The 17,841-nt window shown below is 42.6% G+C and overlaps 1 protein-coding gene across 2 annotated transcripts in view; it reads left to right on the top strand.

Moving 5' to 3' along the window:
• Positions 1-17,841, top strand: part of VWA8 (von Willebrand factor A domain containing 8) — a 330,223-nt gene that overhangs the window by 294,779 nt on the left and 17,603 nt on the right. For both annotated transcript variants that reach the window (XM_044249814.1, XM_044249815.1), the window contains 3 exons: positions 319-427; positions 14,954-15,079; positions 16,737-16,895. In XM_044249814.1, coding sequence (XP_044105749.1) covers positions 319-427; positions 14,954-15,079; positions 16,737-16,895 — 394 coding nt within the window. The remainder of the gene's footprint in view (positions 1-318; positions 428-14,953; positions 15,080-16,736; positions 16,896-17,841) is intronic.

A 17,841-nucleotide genomic window follows, 5' to 3' on the forward strand; every position in this document is an offset into this window, starting at 1 on the left:
AGTAGCTTGGAATTGATCAGGAGGAGAGTATCTACACCACATAAATCAGCAAATACTGTACATCAGGGCTGTCTGGTTGTTTGGTTCACTTTGTTTTGTTTGTTCTAGAAGGCTCCCAGTTCACCATGTACCAGCCCACCGCTGGACTTTTTCTTTCTTTGAAACTCCTAGCTGGAGACATTCCTTCTCGCCTTTTCTCCTCCAGGGCACCCTCAGTGTCCAAGGACCATGCTACAGTTCTGGCAGCAGATAAATGGAAGTAAAAGACCACATGCACATGATTTCAGCTGTTATCTTTTCTTCTCCCTCTGGTTTCAGGTTAAAGGAGATCCAAATGAGTGAGTATGATGCCACAACGTATGAAAGGTTCTCGGGTGCTGTCCGACGGCAGGTGCACTCCCTCCGAATCATCCTGGATAATTTACAGGTAATCCTCCCACAGTGGACTAAGAAAATAATCTACGTCCAAAGCTGGACCCATCCCAAAACTACTCGAGAAAGTTATCCAAATCCTGATCAGCCAGTCAGAAAATACTAATGCCAAAATGTTTGAGTGAGACTGTGAGTAATCCCATGGCCTTCTCAGGTGAGTTCTCCAAGGAAGAATATTTGACCCCACCTGTCCTGTCCAGAATAACTTGATAAACAACTCTAGAAGACACTGGACTTCCCTGATTCCCCTCCTAGAAGATCTGTGAGCATCCCACCTTAACAAGAAAGTCATAGATAGAATTCTTGTCCTACAAATCATTTTACTGTCATGGACTAGAGAGACAGAGGAGCATTTTGGGTCATCCAGACCATGCACTCTCTGTGTCTCCTGGTATCTCCTCCTGCGTTCCCCCTACCCCTGTTTTGCCTGCTATTTTTTCAGTTTTAGACTGTGCTGTCTCAGAATCAGTTAATACTGCTCTTGCCCCCCTTAAAATGCGAATTAAGATGCTTCAGGATTTCCCAAACAAAGATTTGTTATTTGAAGAATTTGCTTTAAAAAAAATCCGTGGACAAAGTTAACATGGAATGATTGGATTTTTTTTTTCCCAGCAAAGACTCTCACTGTACCAGTTCTTATCACCCTAGGCATTGAAGCAGCTTCTGGGTAATCTCAAGGGCAAGGCAAGAGGTGAAAAAAAAAAGCCAAAATGAGTGGTTCACAGGAGATGAGGTTGGTGAGAGGCTGTGTTCATGCTAAGACTGAACAATGAGTGCCTGAGTCAGTCATTCATTTCTGAAGTTCTTTTTTTTTTTTTTAAAGATTTTATTTATTTGTTTGACAGAGAGAGATCACAGTAGACAGAGAGGCAGGCAGAGAGAGGGGAAGGGAAGCAGGCCCCCTGCTGAGCAGAGAGCCCGATGCGGGACTCGATCCCAGGACCCTGAGATCATGACCTGAGCCGAAGGCAGCGGCTTAACCCACTGAGCCACCCAGGTGCCCCTCATTTCTGAAGTTCTTAACATTAGGGATAGAAAAATAAAATGCAGTCCCTCCTCTCAAAGAAGGAACTCAAAGACAAAGAGGCAAATGGTTTCTTACTTTCTATAGAGAAGTATGTGCACAATGCTATGGAAGGCACGAAGGAGGGCTTCGTGGCGAATGTGATGCTTGAGTTCACACTTGAAAGATGCTAAGGATTTTCTAGATGGTTGAGGAGTCAGGGCGCTCCAGACATAGGACACAGGATGTACAAGTCCAGGCTGTTCAGTGGGACTGAGAAGAGCCTGTGTATGGTAGGAGACGGTGTCAAAGGAGAAGGCTATCAAAACCTTAGGGTGCCTGGGTAAGTTGAGCTCAGTCTGTTGAGCGTCCGGCTCTTGATTTCAACTCAGGTCATGATCTCAGGGTCTTGAGGTCAAGCCCTGTGTCTGGCTCCACACACAGCAGGGAGTCTGCTTGGGATTCTTTCTCTCTCCCTCCGCTCTGCCTCTGTCCTCTCTCTCTCTCTCTCTCTCTCTTTAATTAATTAATTAATTAATTGATCTTTTGAAAAAAATCACAGAGCCAGATCACAGTCTGGCCATGGATTCCATGATTACATGCAGACAACACGGAGTGTTACCCTGTGTACAAATGGGCCATCCAATGATTCATAGCATCAGAGAGGAATACGAGAATACATTTTTTTTAAGATTATTTATTTATTTATTTGACAGAGAGAGAAAGATCACAAGTAGGCAGAGAGGCAGGCAGAGAGAGATGGGGAAGCAGGCTCCCTGCTGAGCAGAGACCCCTCCCAACACAGGGCTCAATCCCAGGACTGAGATCATGACCTGAGCCGAAGGCAGAGTCTTTAACCCACTGAGCCACCCAGGTGCCCCACAAGAATAAAATTTTAACTGAAAGAATGAGAATCCTTATCTGGTATTAGTTCATGTCTTGATTGGTATTCACTGGGCACCAGGCTCTAGTTACTTCTACAAGCACCACCACATTTAATTCTCATAGCAGCCCTTTAAGATAAATGATACTATGTTCACCAAGTCAGCCAAAGGAAGAAAAGGTAGACCTACTACTGTGACTTCTTCAAGAAGGCCACCCGTCAAGCCTAGGTTAGAGTTAGGGTTGCCATTAAGGAATGACTTCTGCTAAAGCCCACAGTGATGAGACCAGTTTCAGAAACAGTATCCAGTTTTGCTTCCCAACTTCAAAGAGAGATGTGCAAGAAAATTGCAAAGGGCTCAAAGAAAAGCAACAAATACAATTAAAGGGATAGAAAACAAGAAATAGACACCTATTAAAAAAAAAAAAAACATAAGGGGCTTGGGGTTAATAACTTTCTAGATACCTCAAATAGAGTAACTTAATTATTTCAAGGATATTTTTGTTCTCTTCTTCCATGGAAATCTGAAAAAGAGAAACTAGGCTTAAATAATAGCAAGAAAGAGTTTTAAGATAGAAGAAAGGGAATAAAAATGATGTAATCCTCAGAGGAGAACCTAAAATTGTTGTAGAACTACCATCTTTCCAAATCTTCACAAGTAATACAAGCATGTTAATACTAGCAAGCATTTACTGAGCAATTCCCATGTGCCAGACATTATGCTGAATGCCTTACGCTACCACAGCATTCTCACAATCTCTTCCATCATCGTCGTCATCGTTGTCTCTTAGTGACTAAGAGCGCCAGCTCTGGGCCCTGACAGCCCAGGTTCTGGAAGATGCAACGACAGATAATAGGGCAGGTATGCAGATTGCCTCAGATGATACACGCAGACCGTTTAAAACAATGCCTAGCATGCAGCGCTCTCTGCAGAAGAATTTGTCTCATCCTTACTTCCCTAGTTTTTGCTCTTCTTCATCAGCCTGGGCTGCAAGCCAGACACCCAGTCACCTCCTTTACATCCATTTCTTGTGTTGGTGAGTCCTTACGACAATCAATAAGAGCTATTTTCTACATTGGATAGATACAGAAGCTGAGGCATGTAACCCGTCTATTCTCACAGTCTTCTGGAATGTAGCTACTTTGTTCCCACTTTGTACTGAGGGAACTGAAGAGTAGAAAGATGATGAGACTCGGCCTGGATTATGTGGCCTGTGAAGCGGGTATCTGAGTCCGAAGCTTAGGTCCCTGTTATCTCTTAGGCCTCTGTTATCCGCTGCCAACTATGCAATTCCATGAAAAGAATCATTCTCACATATACTCATAAAGCATTTTGCATCATTATCCAGATACCAACATTGCATTTTCAAGTGTTTCCATATATATATATATATATATATATTTTTTTTTTTTTTTTTTTTTTTTAATCCACAGATATGTTATTCTTGGGGGTCTTCTAGTCTTCCACGTAGACAGATAGTGCTACTTCAAAACACAGCTACTGGCCAAGGGTAGACAGGGCCTCAGTGGAATATGAGTCTTTAGATTGTAACCAAAACAAGAAGGCTTTGTTTGGTTCCCCTTTTGCCACCGTCTGCCAGTCCTGTGTGGCTCTGATTGACTAATAGCTCCCAGCTGTGCTGAGGTTGCTGTGGAATCCCGGTAACCATGGGTGTTTCCTTGGTGAACAGCAGAACGTCTAGCCAGGAACTAGCAAATCATCATTTGAGATGACTTCTCAAAGTATGGCTTCAAGCCTACGCGCGGGCTCCGGACAGCAGGGCTGAGATGTGAGGAAAAGGAGTGTTGTTGTCACTCCTGTTACAATGCCTGCTCCAACACGTGTGTCTATTGCAACTCCTGGCTTTCTCGATTAAGATCGCCGTCACCGGTGACCTCCCGTTGCTTCTTGACTGGATTCTATATGGGATATCAGAGGGTCTGGGGAATTGGCCATTTTAGGAATCAATAGCAAAAATTGTCTTATTAGAACAGAGTCTGTCTTAACTTCAGTTGTGCTTGGTTCAGAATCTGAATGTCTGATGCCAGCAATCCCTGACAAAAGAAAATATCCATTCCACAAAAAGCCACTGATTGTAATCATTTCTTCTCTCTAGCATTTTGCTGATCTACAATCAGTAATTTCATTCTCAGGCTAAACGAAATTAGCCTTTCTCTGATTGCTTTGGCTAGCATGATATCTCCATGAACGGAGCAATTATGTTCTTTTTTTTTTTCCTTGAGCAGTTCGAAATGAGCTTAGGCTGAGATAAACAGTGTTTTTGAACATTGATATGTGTGATGTGCACTGTGCTAGGGCACTGGAGCCCCAGAGATTCACGGGATACCGTCCCTGTCCTCAAGAAGGCTATATTTCTGGGGAGTAGGAAAGACGGGCACCCAAACAGATCATTTCAGTTGAGTATGGTAGGTGTCTAGGTAGACAGATGCAGAGAAGGCAGTGGAACCAAAGGAGAGGGGTTCTAGGAGAGATTTTCCAGGAAAAGATACATGAGCTGGCTCTTGAAGGGTACATGAGTATTCATCAGTTAAAGGAAAGAGTAAACAGTGCCCCAACAGAGAACATGGTACGGACAAGGGCATGACACTGAGGTCTGAGGTGTGAGCCAATGGCTGATCTCAAGTGGGAGCAAGATTCCACTCAGTGGGGCGCCTGGGTGGCTCAGTGGATTAAGCCTCTGTCTTCAGCTCAGGTCATGATCTCAGGGTCCTGGGATCAAGCCCCGAGTCGGGCTCTCTGCTCAGCAGGGTGCCTCCTTCTCCCCCTCACTCTCTGCCTGCCTCTCTGCGTACTTGTGATCTCTGTCAAATAAATAAAATCTTGGGAAAAAAAAAAAAGATTCCACTTAGTGTAAAATGCACCCAAGGACTTGGAGCTAAGAGGCAGGTCCGTGCCAGGCAAAGAATTTAGACTTCATTCTGAGCACCCACTTTATTCATATGTAAAGAATGGAAAGCATTTCCCCATTCCCTTTATTTAATTAATAATAACTGTATTTCATCCAGTAGACATTTGTTGAATATCTCTTTTGCCTAAGATTTCTTGCCTTCAATGACTAAGGAAAGAAAATACATGTGTAGTTGTAATAGAAGACACAATATGGTAAATGGCACAGCGGTCTTTTAAATAAAGTGCCATGTTATGTAGATAAATGTGTGATCAATTTCTAGGCTGTGCAGTTAGGGAAAAAGAGGAAATGCCTTTTGAGCTGGGCCACGAAGGATGAGCATGGTTTCGATTGGCAGCTCTTCTCAGGATGGGGATGGAGGAACAGTCTTGACCAGAGCTTCTCAAACCTTCCTTGGAGAGAGGCCAGGTTTTGTTCATTGACCTTGAACTAATGCTTTTATAAAATAAAATAGAAATGAACTCCTGAAAAAAAGATACAAAAATAAACATACAAGATACAAACCCGTATTATTTAATATTAAATTCAGCAAACATAAAAGCACTCTGTCAAATCGCCATGCCATTTTTAAATGCTTGCTGTTCACTTCTGTAACTTATTTCATCATGGATCAGTACTCACCAAGGGCAGTCTGCATAGCTCTGGTCTAGATGGAAGGAACCTATGAGCAGAGGAAGAAGCCTTGAATACAGGTCTGTTTAGGGAACGACAACAGTCCAGAAGGACTAGAGTTCAGAGTTTGGGGATGGAGCTGGGGGCAGTGGAGAGCAGGAGAAAAAAACAAGGGGAAGCTGAACCCCCAAGGGCCTTGAGCATCGTTCAGACTGTATTCCATAATTAGTAAGGAGTGTGACCATGCCTGAGAAAGGGAGTTGCAAAGTTGCACCTTCTTTAGGAGGCTTCTTAACCATGGAGAGAGAAAGTATCGTAGAAGAGAGAAGTGGGGAAACCCTGAAATGAAATCATTAAAATTACTTTCAGTATCCAGGTAAGAAGTGATAAGAACCTGAGCCAGAGTAATGGAAGTGAAAATGGAAAGGATAGGACAGTTTGGAGGTAGGATGGGAAGACAGTGACTGATTGAATGTGAGGTGAGGGGAATGGTGAGGTTTTCAAGCCCTAGAGAACAGCGTTAGGGAAGTCAGGAAGAGGCGAAAGCAGATGTTTGGTCTGGATGTCCTGTTTTCTCACTCCTGGGACACCTACGTTAAAATGTCAAGCGTGATATTGAAAGATTTTAAGACGTGAATCTGGAGTTCAGGGGCAAGGTTAGGACCAGAGAGGTTGCGTATCTGTATATATATCTATGTCTACGTTTTTAAGGTCATCTGTATGGGGCAACAACCCAAGCCAAGAGAAAAGGTGTGTTGGCTAATGTGAGAGTACAGAGCAAATGGAGAGGAAAGGTGGAAACGGCCACATCAGGGCACATCTGCATTTCAGGGAGAACAGGAAAATGCCAGTTACTCTTCTTAGCCCGCAAATGGCTCATCACTCAGTACATGGCCTTAGTGGCCCCTGAGGGACAACCTCAACCAAGTGCAGCCTAAAAATACAGTCCTGACTTCCAGGCTGCTTGAGCTCAGTCTTCACCAGATGACTATGAACATGTTAAAATAGCAAAATGTTGTAAATGGTGAAAACCCATATGACAGGAGAAATTAGGGAAGAGTGCATGTGACATGCAAGAAGCTTTGAGGAATTTTTGCTAAAGGGAGTGTGATGAGACCCTATGAATGACAGTACTAGTGACAACTCAGAAACCTCCCGAAGAAATAGCATTACTAGCCAGGAAGTATATGAAACCCAGTAGAATCACATCGGTCTCCCTTACACAGAGAGGCAGGGAATGGAAGCCAGAGCCCTCAAGCTGGTGAGGAGCAGATCACTTGACCTCCGTGTGGTCATGGCCAAGCAGCAGCAATTTGAAGGCAGCAACACCAGGAGCAGTAGGGGTGGGGAGGTCTCGATTTTAGGCTGTGGCTACAACAGGCAGAAGGCTGGAGAGGGAGGAACACTGGGGAAGGGGCCAGACCAGTGTTAACTTTATACTTGGCTTGAAGATGAGATCAGACAAATGCCAAGTGGGCCCCTTGTGATGGCTTTTCCAAACGAAAGTAAGAAATGATATGGAGATGACGTTCTCATTCTGGGACAGTCCACAGTTCCAGCTCTTTTCCCTACTGAATTCCTGAGTTAAGTAGTGTAGATTTAATTCAGGTAAGAATGCCAGTTAAAATCTTGAAGGAGAGCTCTGGTTATAACGAATTGGCAAGTCAGTGCGAGCAAGGAGAGTCAGATCCCAGTCTGTTCCCAAATGGTTTTTATAAAGCCGTCTCATCATTCAAGAGTAGGGATACCCACGAACAACGTAACATGGGATCTAAGAGAGGATTCTGCAGTGAGGTAGAGTGACATGCATCCAAGATATAGGGGAAAGTGATGCTGCTGGGCTAGAGTATTTTCTTCAGAAAACACCAGAGTTCTCGAAAACATCTGCTTTGTGCTCTCACAAGTCCAAGAAACCTGAAGTATGTGAAATAAGGCATGGATTTTTTTTTTTTTTTAAGTCTGGCTAAGAAGCAAGCAGGAATAATAAGGGAGCTGAATGCAATAAGGAAAGATTATTTAAAAAAAGAAAAAAAAAACTAAAAATACAGTCCCAAAACTGAAATTTACATTCAAAGTAGAAGGAACAGACTCAGTCCAGTCTTCAGGCTAAGTACTAACGTAAGTGGAAACTTGAGTTGTTAACTCCAGACTGTAGAGGCAGTAAAGAGATAAAAACCAAAAGAAAGCTGATCAATGAAAACAGAGTGGGGAGCTAACACACCGCACCAGGAGCCCTCCGGAGAAGCAGGAACCTTGGCACACCGTGCACGTTCAGTAAATGCACGCCGAATAAGCCAGTGATATTCCCAGAGAGGACCTAAAAGAACTCATAAACAGTAATCAGAGTAACAACAACAACAACAACAACAAACTGTACTGGGCTAAAGACAGTCCCAGCTCTGTGGACGAAAAACATTTCGCTGAGGACCTGGCGAAAGTAATCCAAAGAGAGAGTGCCTCACCGCAGCCTCACAGAACGCTAACATTTCCAAAACAAAGAAAATATCCTAAAAGCAGCCCGGCAGACAGAAAACAAGCTATCGTTAGACAAAATGTAATCTTATATTAGTTGTCTCTGAAATGTTGAACACCAGATAGTGAAAAACATGTGCAGGATTTGGGGCACTGGGGCGGGGGGTTGGGGATGTGAGCTGAGAATTCTGTACTCACCAAAGTACAAGGAGATCAGAAGGACACTTTCAGATATTCAGAGACTTTAAATATATGTCACTTAAGTACTGTCTTTGAAAATAATTGTGAGGTAAATATGTAGACGCACACATACATATATATAAAATAAGCACATATGTTTAAATATGCAGCCAATGAAAAAGGGAATTAGAATTCCTTTTTTTTTTTTAAGATATTATTTATTTATTTCTCAGAGAGAGAGAAAGCACAAGCAGGCAGAGTGGTGCACAAGCAGGCAGAGAGAGAAGCAGGCTCCCCACTGAGCAAGGAGCCCAATGCGGGACTTGATCCTAGGAACCTGGGATCACGACCTGAGCTGAAAGCTGAGCTTAAAACTGACTGAGCCACCCAGCTGCCCCAATTAAGATTCTTTTTTTTTCTTTCTTTTTTTAAAGGAAATCTTCAAGGGAGAGGAAACACTTTTTTTTTTTTTTTTTTAAGATTTTACTTATTTATTTGACAGAGAGAGACCACAAGTAGGCAGAGAGGCAGGCAGAGAGAGAGGGGGAAGCAGGCTCCCCGCTAAGCAGAGAGCCCGATGAGGGGCTCGATCCCAGAACCCGGGGATCATGACCCGAGCTGAAGGCCGAGGCTTTGACCCACTGAGCCACCCAGGCACTCCCAAAATACTGAATTCTTGAAAAACAGGCATAAAACTGCCTTTATTCATAGACACCAATTCTAACATGTCATTACCTTATAACTGAAAGTAATAGTTTAGTTTCACATTAGCAAGCAGGAGAACAAACTCTTCTAAGGAGGGTCGTCTTTGTGAAGTACACGAATCAGTATTTAACTTTGCCGTGAGATGGCACTTCAAGAAATAAGGAATCCCTTAAAATAGGAAGGTCTGTATCTTCTCTTTCCTGGGCAACCCTGTTTCAGCATTTAGAGCAGCTAGCGACCTAATAGGTATCTAAAAAATATATTTTTGCTATGTCAGCATACTGAGAACTATAAAGAAAATGTTATTATTTCCACTAATTTATAATTTGTTATGTTACAAATACTGTGCAAAAGTTTACCTTAATCCAGCATCTTATTTTTTTTAAAGTTCAGATTAATAGTATAAGAAGTATACATTGGTTGAACATGGAGAAATGTTGCAGATAACAGGAGTTAATGTTTAATAAAAGAATCACTGCTCCCAGATATCCTCAAACATCCGTTTACATTTCTTCTTTCACACAAGAAGTATTTAGTGATGATCATCTATAAGTTTTATTCTGTAGAATGCATGTGCTTTCTATAAAAATTGCCACTTAAATCTTTCTAATTTCCTCATTAAATAAATTGTGAAGGCATAATAGAAAATCGGCTTACTTGTAGAGTTTGCAGTTAAAGGAAGTCCTGATTAACCACAACCCAGATAAACAAAGACTTAAGATTAATCAGAATACTTTCAGTGCTGAAATCACAAGATCAGGTGTCACAAACCACAAGATAATTGGTTATTGTCAAGTGTCTTCCTCCTAAGGTCCCCACTGCCACAGGTAAGTATGGATGTCCTTTCTGGTTAACCAGTTATTTCCCAGAAAATAAGTTAACCAGAATATGTCATCCTCTGAGCATTTCAATTAGTATAGGTGTTCTTTACATGAACATAATAAAACCGTGTTTCTTTTCTAGAAAGTCTGTAATGTAGATTTTTACTAGTGAAACCTAGCTTTATATGTAATAAATTCTCATTAGTATGAACTTACTGTACAAGCCAAAACAGATGGACATATTTATAAGAATACTTACCTTCATGTAATGAATATACTATAAAGCTCATGTTTGGACCTTTGTTGTACATAAAAGCATATCTTTAAATCCAGTAGGAACTTACTAGATAAGGAAGTATCTCAGTGAGTCCCATAAAATACACAGTCCATAATAATAAATATTTCTTTTCCAGCCCACAGTAAGTTTTTAAAGCACTCCCCCTCCAGCCCCTTGCCTCCAAGAGTATCCATTCTGACAGGCCTCTTCCTGTTTTGAGTTTCTAAAAATTGGTGGGCTGGCTAGATGGCAGATAACAAATTATCTGGCCATATTTATCTGCAAGTTCTAGACTTGAAAACTAATGAATAGTGCTACTATGATAAAATGACTTTGTGCCCAGTAGCTCTGGATCAAAAGACTAGTACATACTTTACACTTCTCAAAAACAAAAACTAATGGCTCATGTTCCTAAAAATATCAGTGACCCTCAGAACCAAAATTCATTTTTCCACAGATAAAAATAAAAAGGAAGGGAACAGGTTATACACCCACCAGAATGGCTAACAATTTTTTTTTTTAAGCCATCAATACCAAGTGTGGGTGAGGGTATGAGCAGATGAAGCCTTCCTACTGCTCATGGGAATATAAGTTGGAAAAAACACTTTGGAAAGCTGTTTAGCAGTATCTCCTAAAGCTGAACATATCCAGGGTTCCTGTCCAACAGAAGTAGCCACACATCTGCTCCAAGAGACACGCTCAGGACCACTCCTGGTGCCATTCTTCTTCATAGCCCCAGACCGGAAACAGTGCCGTTGTAGAGTGGATAAATTGTGACCAAATCGTAGGATTAGCTATCACGACAGCAGCGAGCGAGAATTAAAGACCTGCCGCACATAGCAGCACAGGTAACCTGACAGCAGCCATGTGCAGCCAGACAAGCCAGACACAGAAGAGCACACGCTGCGTGACACCATTTTTATGAAGTCCAGAGCCAGGAGAACCTAAGCCCTGCTGGCAGAAGTGGGAAATTCCAGAAGGAGCCCTGGGGGCGCTGTGGAGGTATAGGTGGTTACATTGGGGTGTTCACTCCTAAAGGTCACTGAGCTCTGCACTTCAGAGGTATGCACTTGACTTACAAGTATGTTGTACTTCAATTTTAAAAGTTCATCCAAAAAAAGGAAGAAAGGCAGAGCAGATTCATTGGAAAAAGCAGATTCCTTCCCTCACTCTCATCCTAAATTTTACTAAATTCTTTTCCTTCAGTTGGCACACATAATGGAAATCGTCTTCAATCTAGAGAGCACCTTAAGGAATGATAATTATATCTAGGAAAAGGAGCAACATTGGCATAAGAAAATCAAGACCTAAAATCCCTAGTTTCTTCCATGATGGTGAATCCAGAGACAGCAGACAAATATAATATTCTAAAGGAAAAGTAAGCATTTTACAATTCTGCAGCCTCCCTACCGTGGGCAATAATAGGTCTCCTAAAAAGAAGGCCCTCTAAAAGGGGACCATTTTCACTAATTATTAGCAAAAGAATTCCACAGTGCTCTTGGACCAGTTGTTAACAAACCTACTGAACAAAAACGGCCAAATCAAACACTGCATTTTATCAAGATCCCTAAGGTATTTGTATGCACATTGAAGTTTGAGAAGACTTGCTCTCTAAGCTAGTCTCAAAGGCATATTTCATAAAAATACAAAAGGATATTTTCAAGTCCTTTTGAGAAAAAAACTTATTTTTGTTTCAGGTTCTAAAAAGTCATGAGTTCATTATATTAAAACTGAAGGGATACCTGGGTGGTTCAGTTGGTTAATGGTCCAACTCTTGATTTCAGCTCAAGTCATGATCATCTCAGGGTCATGGGATTGAGCCCCTTGTTGGGATCCGCACTCAACATGGGAGTCTGCTTGAGATTCTCTCCCTCTCTCTCTCTTTCCCTCCCCCCATCCCCAGCTCGTGCATATGCATGTGCTCTCCTACTCTCTGGAACAGAAGAGAGGAAGGGAAGAAGGGAGGGAGGGAGGGAGGGAGGGAGGGAAGAAGGGAGGGAGGAAATTGGAAAATACAGAAATTAAGGGAAGAAAACAATATCGCCCATAAATCACAACCCCAAAATAACCATGGCTATTAATACTTTCATTTTCTCCCACATATTTTTCCTTGCATGTATATAATATAGATACATATACATTGAGATAATACTGTATGGACATGCTTTTATATGATTATCACGTAATGTTTTATAGTAGCAATTGAGTTTCAGTAATTTTTATCAAACACCAACTTCGTATGAAGCACTGTTCTAGATGCTGCAGGAAGGGCTCTTACCGCGTAAGTCTGACTTTCTAATGGAACTGATAGATAATAGAGACAAAGAGGTAAATCAGACATTTGTAAACAGTGATAAGAATAAAGAAAGTAAACCGGGAGGAGCTACAAAGTGACACATTGCTTTTTTTTTTTTTTCCTTTTTTAATAACCGTTGCTCATGATTCAGACCTCTTCGAATCCTTTAGGACTGATGTGTACTTTCTAGCCTTATTGGAAACTGTGATGCACTCTCCATTTCCTATTTTGTTGAACCGAAAGTTCCATATTATACTTAGTTGAATTACATATCACTGGAAACTGAACAGTTTACATTGAACTTCTTCAATGTCATTGCCTTGTCAACGCATTGATGAAACTTCAGAAATTGAGGCTTAATGGTAACAGTGGCACAGCTGTTCTGTGACATGTCACGTAATCTTGTTTCTGTTGTAATCCCATCTTCCTCTTAAACCCAGCTCTAAGTGCCACTTTGATGACAGCTAACTATTGCTACCACATTCTCTTGTACTTTCTGTGGTCCTTATTTTCCCAGTCTAGACTGGTCTGTGAGGGTCTGTCCTCATCTATGAAAGGCACTAGAAGCCAGTGCTCTGCGGTTTGGTATCTCCAAGGATCACAGAATCTCAGGATGGAAAGGTACCTCAGTGTTCGCCCCCAAATGCATCTCCTTGCATAAAGCATCCTGAAAACATGAAGAATGAGCCACTCTAGACCTCAGGCATAATGGGGAAGAGGAAAGAGGAGCCAGGTCCCAGTCGCAGGGGAGGGAGCCTGAGAAGGCCAGCATTGTGTTGTCAGGCTTGTCTGTCTGATCCATAGTCCAGTAGTATAGGATTCTAGAAGACTCTGCTCACCCCTTCCTCCTACCACCTGAAGCTGTATACCTATCTCATAGAGTTTCATGAGTTCATTGCGCTATGCGCCAATGAATCCCATTTTCCTATAAGGTTATGGTGTGCTCACCAAAAACACATATTAGGGAAGAACATAGATCTAGGGGGCACACCTAAACTAATTCCTGGAATTAACCGCCCACCAAATGTAAGCTCTTTATGCTAGTGGTTTAGGAGTGTCTCTGTTTCATGCTCACATTAATATATTTGTATTCAAATGAGGGGATTTTGCATCTGTTTGCAGCAAGGGTATCAGGAATAAGAAATTAATGTAGGTAGTCCTGCCTAGAGTTAGAGTGTCTGGAGCTTCTTTGTGTAGTGGTTGGTCCCGGCTGCCTAAAGTTTGGCTTCGTATTTTCAATAACAGTACTGTCATTAAGCTACCTCCTTAAACTTAAACTCTACCTGAAATGGTGATGGAAGTGTGCTTAAATTAATCTGGGCTTAGTTGTCCATAATGTGTCTCACTTGTTGATGATGATGATGACAACGATTATGGTAACAGCTGACATGGATTTCCAGGCTCTTCTTCAGCTAATGTAGTATCTCATTTACTCGTCACAAAAACTCAAAGTTGGAACTAGTGTTACCCTTATTTTAAAATTGAGGACACTGAAATGCAGACAGATTAAGTAACTTGCTTGAGGTCATATATCTGATCATGGTGAAGAGAGGATGGGAACCAGGCTCTCTGATCTTAACTACCACTCTCGTTTGCACACATGAAAATATTTTAGCTACTCCTCCTACTTCTTAATGTAAATATAGTCGTTGGCTATAACAGACTCATGCCTTGATTTGGGATATTGTCCTTCTCCACTGTTCTTAACTACCATCTTGGTCCACCTGGCATAGTTATAAGTCATTGTATCATGTGGCAATACCTTTGGGAAAGTAATTCAGACAATATCTCATCAGAGGGTCATGGGGGACGCAACACGTTCATGAACTATTACTTTCAACTGTTTCCAATTGCACCATAAATCACAGAGAACTCAAATAACAAATTCTTTTTCCAAAAGGAAGAGTTCTGAAGATAGCATTTTCTCTGTGCCTGCAGACAATGTTAACAAGTTCAAGCTGATTGTTTTGTTACCTAAGGAATTTGCCAGAAGTACTGTGACAGAATATGCGTAAGAAATGTATCACCACTGCATTTCCAGGCTGTGCACATCTCTCAAGGGCTCATTTGCATACTGCTTTCCCATTTCGTGTGCTTTAAATGGGCTCATTTTATCATTCCCTGTGTTAAAATGATTAAAACAGATGAAATCTACCCAAAGGGCATTCTTTATCGGCAGAGCAGAAACCAGTCGGTCAATGAAACTGTGTTCCTGCAGAAACATCACTTACTTGAAAAGATCCTGGGTGTGTTTCCTATTTTTCATGCAGAGAGTGTGTCAGGTACCCTCCAGAAGTCATTAAAATAAGAATTTGTGTATATGTGTGTGTGTGTCATTGTAGGCTAAAGGTAAAGAAAGACAGTGGCTAAGACACCAAGCTACAGGAGAACTAGACGATGCCAAGATCATTGATGGGCTGACTGGAGAAAAAGCCATCTACAAACGCCGGGGCGAGCTGGAGCCACAAGTAAGTAATGGTGCACGAGTAGCCTCCGGTCTGCAGAGTCCAGCCCTCGCTACAGACAAATGCTTTCTTGAGTTGCCATCTTTGTCAAAACGCCATAAACCCTGATTATGGCAACCTGATCTCCTGACAGGGCCTCCCATCCACAGACTCCACCAGAAGCTAACAGCTGAGAGAGAGGCTGATGTTGTCCTTGCAGTTCAGCTCCTAGGACACAGAGCAGGTCTGCCCCTGGAAGGGAAATGGAAGACACCCAGTGCTCTAGAGCAATCTTGGTGGCCTTCTACTGTCCTGTGACTTGAAAGGTCTGTTCATCCTATACCTGAAGAAAATTTTAGAAAATAAGAAACTCTCCCTTCAGTAGTTCCGACCACAGTATGTAAAGCTTTAGACAGCCCTGATATTAAAATATCTGCTACAGAGGGGCAAACATAAAATGGCAGTAGGTGAAATATTGCATCTCTCCTCTTGGAGGGCTCTATGATCTTCTGTGTCCCAGAATAACCAGAATTGCCAAGCATCTGCTGAGAGCTGGGGGTGCGGTGACTGGTGGAGAATGGCAGTCACTCGCTCCATTTAGATGTTTATTCAGAAAGGATCTTTTGGTAATTTGGGCTGTACTCACTTCTGTGTCATTGGCATGAGTCAACAACTATGTTCTTTACTGACTCATCGCGGTCAACAGCCGTGTTCAGATATATCTGAATTGCGAGTGGTCACGGAAGCATATGTGGCACTATTTTTCGTTTTAGACAGACTCAACAAGTTTTTAAAGAAATATATTGAATTTTGCCCTCCAATACCCACTCTGTGTTTTGAAAATTACTGACCATGCTCATTAGCTTTCATGCATGTCAGTGAGTGTATAATGGCAGAATAATCTGGAAATTTTCTTCTTCCTTTTTTCCTGTAAGTAAAGCTGACAAACATATTTTTGTTTTTAATTCTGCAAACTGGCAGGCATGAGTCCAGAATCAAACTGAAACCCAGAAGATTTTCACATTTTAATTGACATTTGTCACTCAAGTGTGGTTGGATGCCACTTTTGTGCTTTAACGGCCAAGAAGAGTAACGAGGAGTAGTAATGCAGGATCTGGAAGAAAGAGAAACATGAAAGCTTACTAATAACAGAAGATACTGTGGAAACATATTCCCTCAGTTCTTCTCCAGACCCCCCTCTCCCATAGGCTTGTTTTAGAAATCTGACATTACTGGCGGGCTTTGTGGAAAAATGATTTGCAGGTTACTACATAACAGGTAGGAGTAAAATCGATGTGGCCTTCCAGAATAACTCAATCTTGCTAGTGTAACTGACTCCGAGGCATGACATGAAAATGACATGTTGGGCTTTCTGTCTTTCCAGATTATTATTTTTAAGGATAATAGCCTCAGTAAGGCGGTTTTACTAGCTGAGGTTAGGCCTTGAAAGGACCACATTCGAAAGGAAAATCTTTCCCATATGGCCCCAACTACCAGCCTGAGTTTGCAATCCCGTTTACTGAAATACAATCCTTTCCACCTGCCAGGTCAGCCTTGCGCCCCGCCGAGCCCCCAGCCGATCGGTCTGCCCCACGGCTGGCACTCTGGGGCCTTTATGGGCCCCTTGCAACAGCAACCAGGGGTGGTTTTCACAAGCCTGTTCTGTTGTTCCCCCGCTCAGCTGGGCAGCCCCCAACAGAAACCCAAGCGCCTGCGCCTGGTGGTCGATGTGTCTGGCAGCATGTACCGCTTTAACGGGGTGGATGGACGGCTGGAGCGCTCGATGGAGGCCGTGTGTATGGTCATGGAAGCCTTCGAAAACTATGAGGAGAAGTTCAAGGTATGGCATGAACCAAGACTGATGAGAGGCATCACTGACCACATCTGCCCAAGAGTCCCCCCAAGGTAGGGCATGATGAGTACACAAAAATCCTCTTCTCATCAGCTCACTTATCAGCATAGCGAAAGAGAACCTTTTATTTTATCTGCCGTAATTATCAGGAAAATGATTTAAAGGACCAATACAATTTAAAGGACTGATGACTCCAGAAGAGAGCACTGCACTATACGTGTGATGTTAGTCATAAAAAATAGGCATAGAGGGGTACCTGCATGGCTCAGTGGGTGAAGCCTCTGCCTTCGCTCGGGTCATGATCTCAGGATCTAGGATCGAGCCCCTCATAGGGCTGTCTGTGCAGCAGGGAGCCTGCTTCCCCCTCTCTCTCTGGCTGCCTCTCTGCTACTTGTGATCTTTCTCTCTGTCAGATAAATAAAATCTTTTTAAAAGGGGGGGGCATAGAGAGACACCACAAGTCTCTTCCCCAAATTTCTCAGAGCCTCCCTCCTCATCACAGTTCCCGCCACACCCCATTCTTGCCCCATCGCCAAGCAGACAGCATCCCAAGGTTTGAGGACACCCTCAAAGAGCATTATTCTCAGCCATGCTGTGCCTTTCCATGTGGGCAAGGATTACACAGCAATAGAGGACCCTCAACAATGAAGACAGCAACCCTGGGAGAAATACAGTCTCCCATTTAAACCACGTCCTTCTGTGGTTGGTCGGTTCGCTCGGCGTCCTCCTTCAGAGGTCAGAATGTGGAGAAGGATGCCCCATAACCAGGTGGCCACCCAAGGTGAGCCCAGCAGTCCCCTCTTAACTACCTGCCTCTGGCCTTTACCAGAGCAGATGACATATCACATGCTATGTGGTTAATATCAAAAGTGCGGCCGAGAAAAATGGTGTATGTGCTGACACATGTAGCAGGTACATGGTCTAGCCATGGGTC

Source organism: Neovison vison, chromosome 5, assembly GCF_020171115.1.
Source record: "Neovison vison isolate M4711 chromosome 5, ASM_NN_V1, whole genome shotgun sequence".
NCBI lineage: Eukaryota > Metazoa > Chordata > Mammalia > Carnivora > Mustelidae > Neogale > Neogale vison.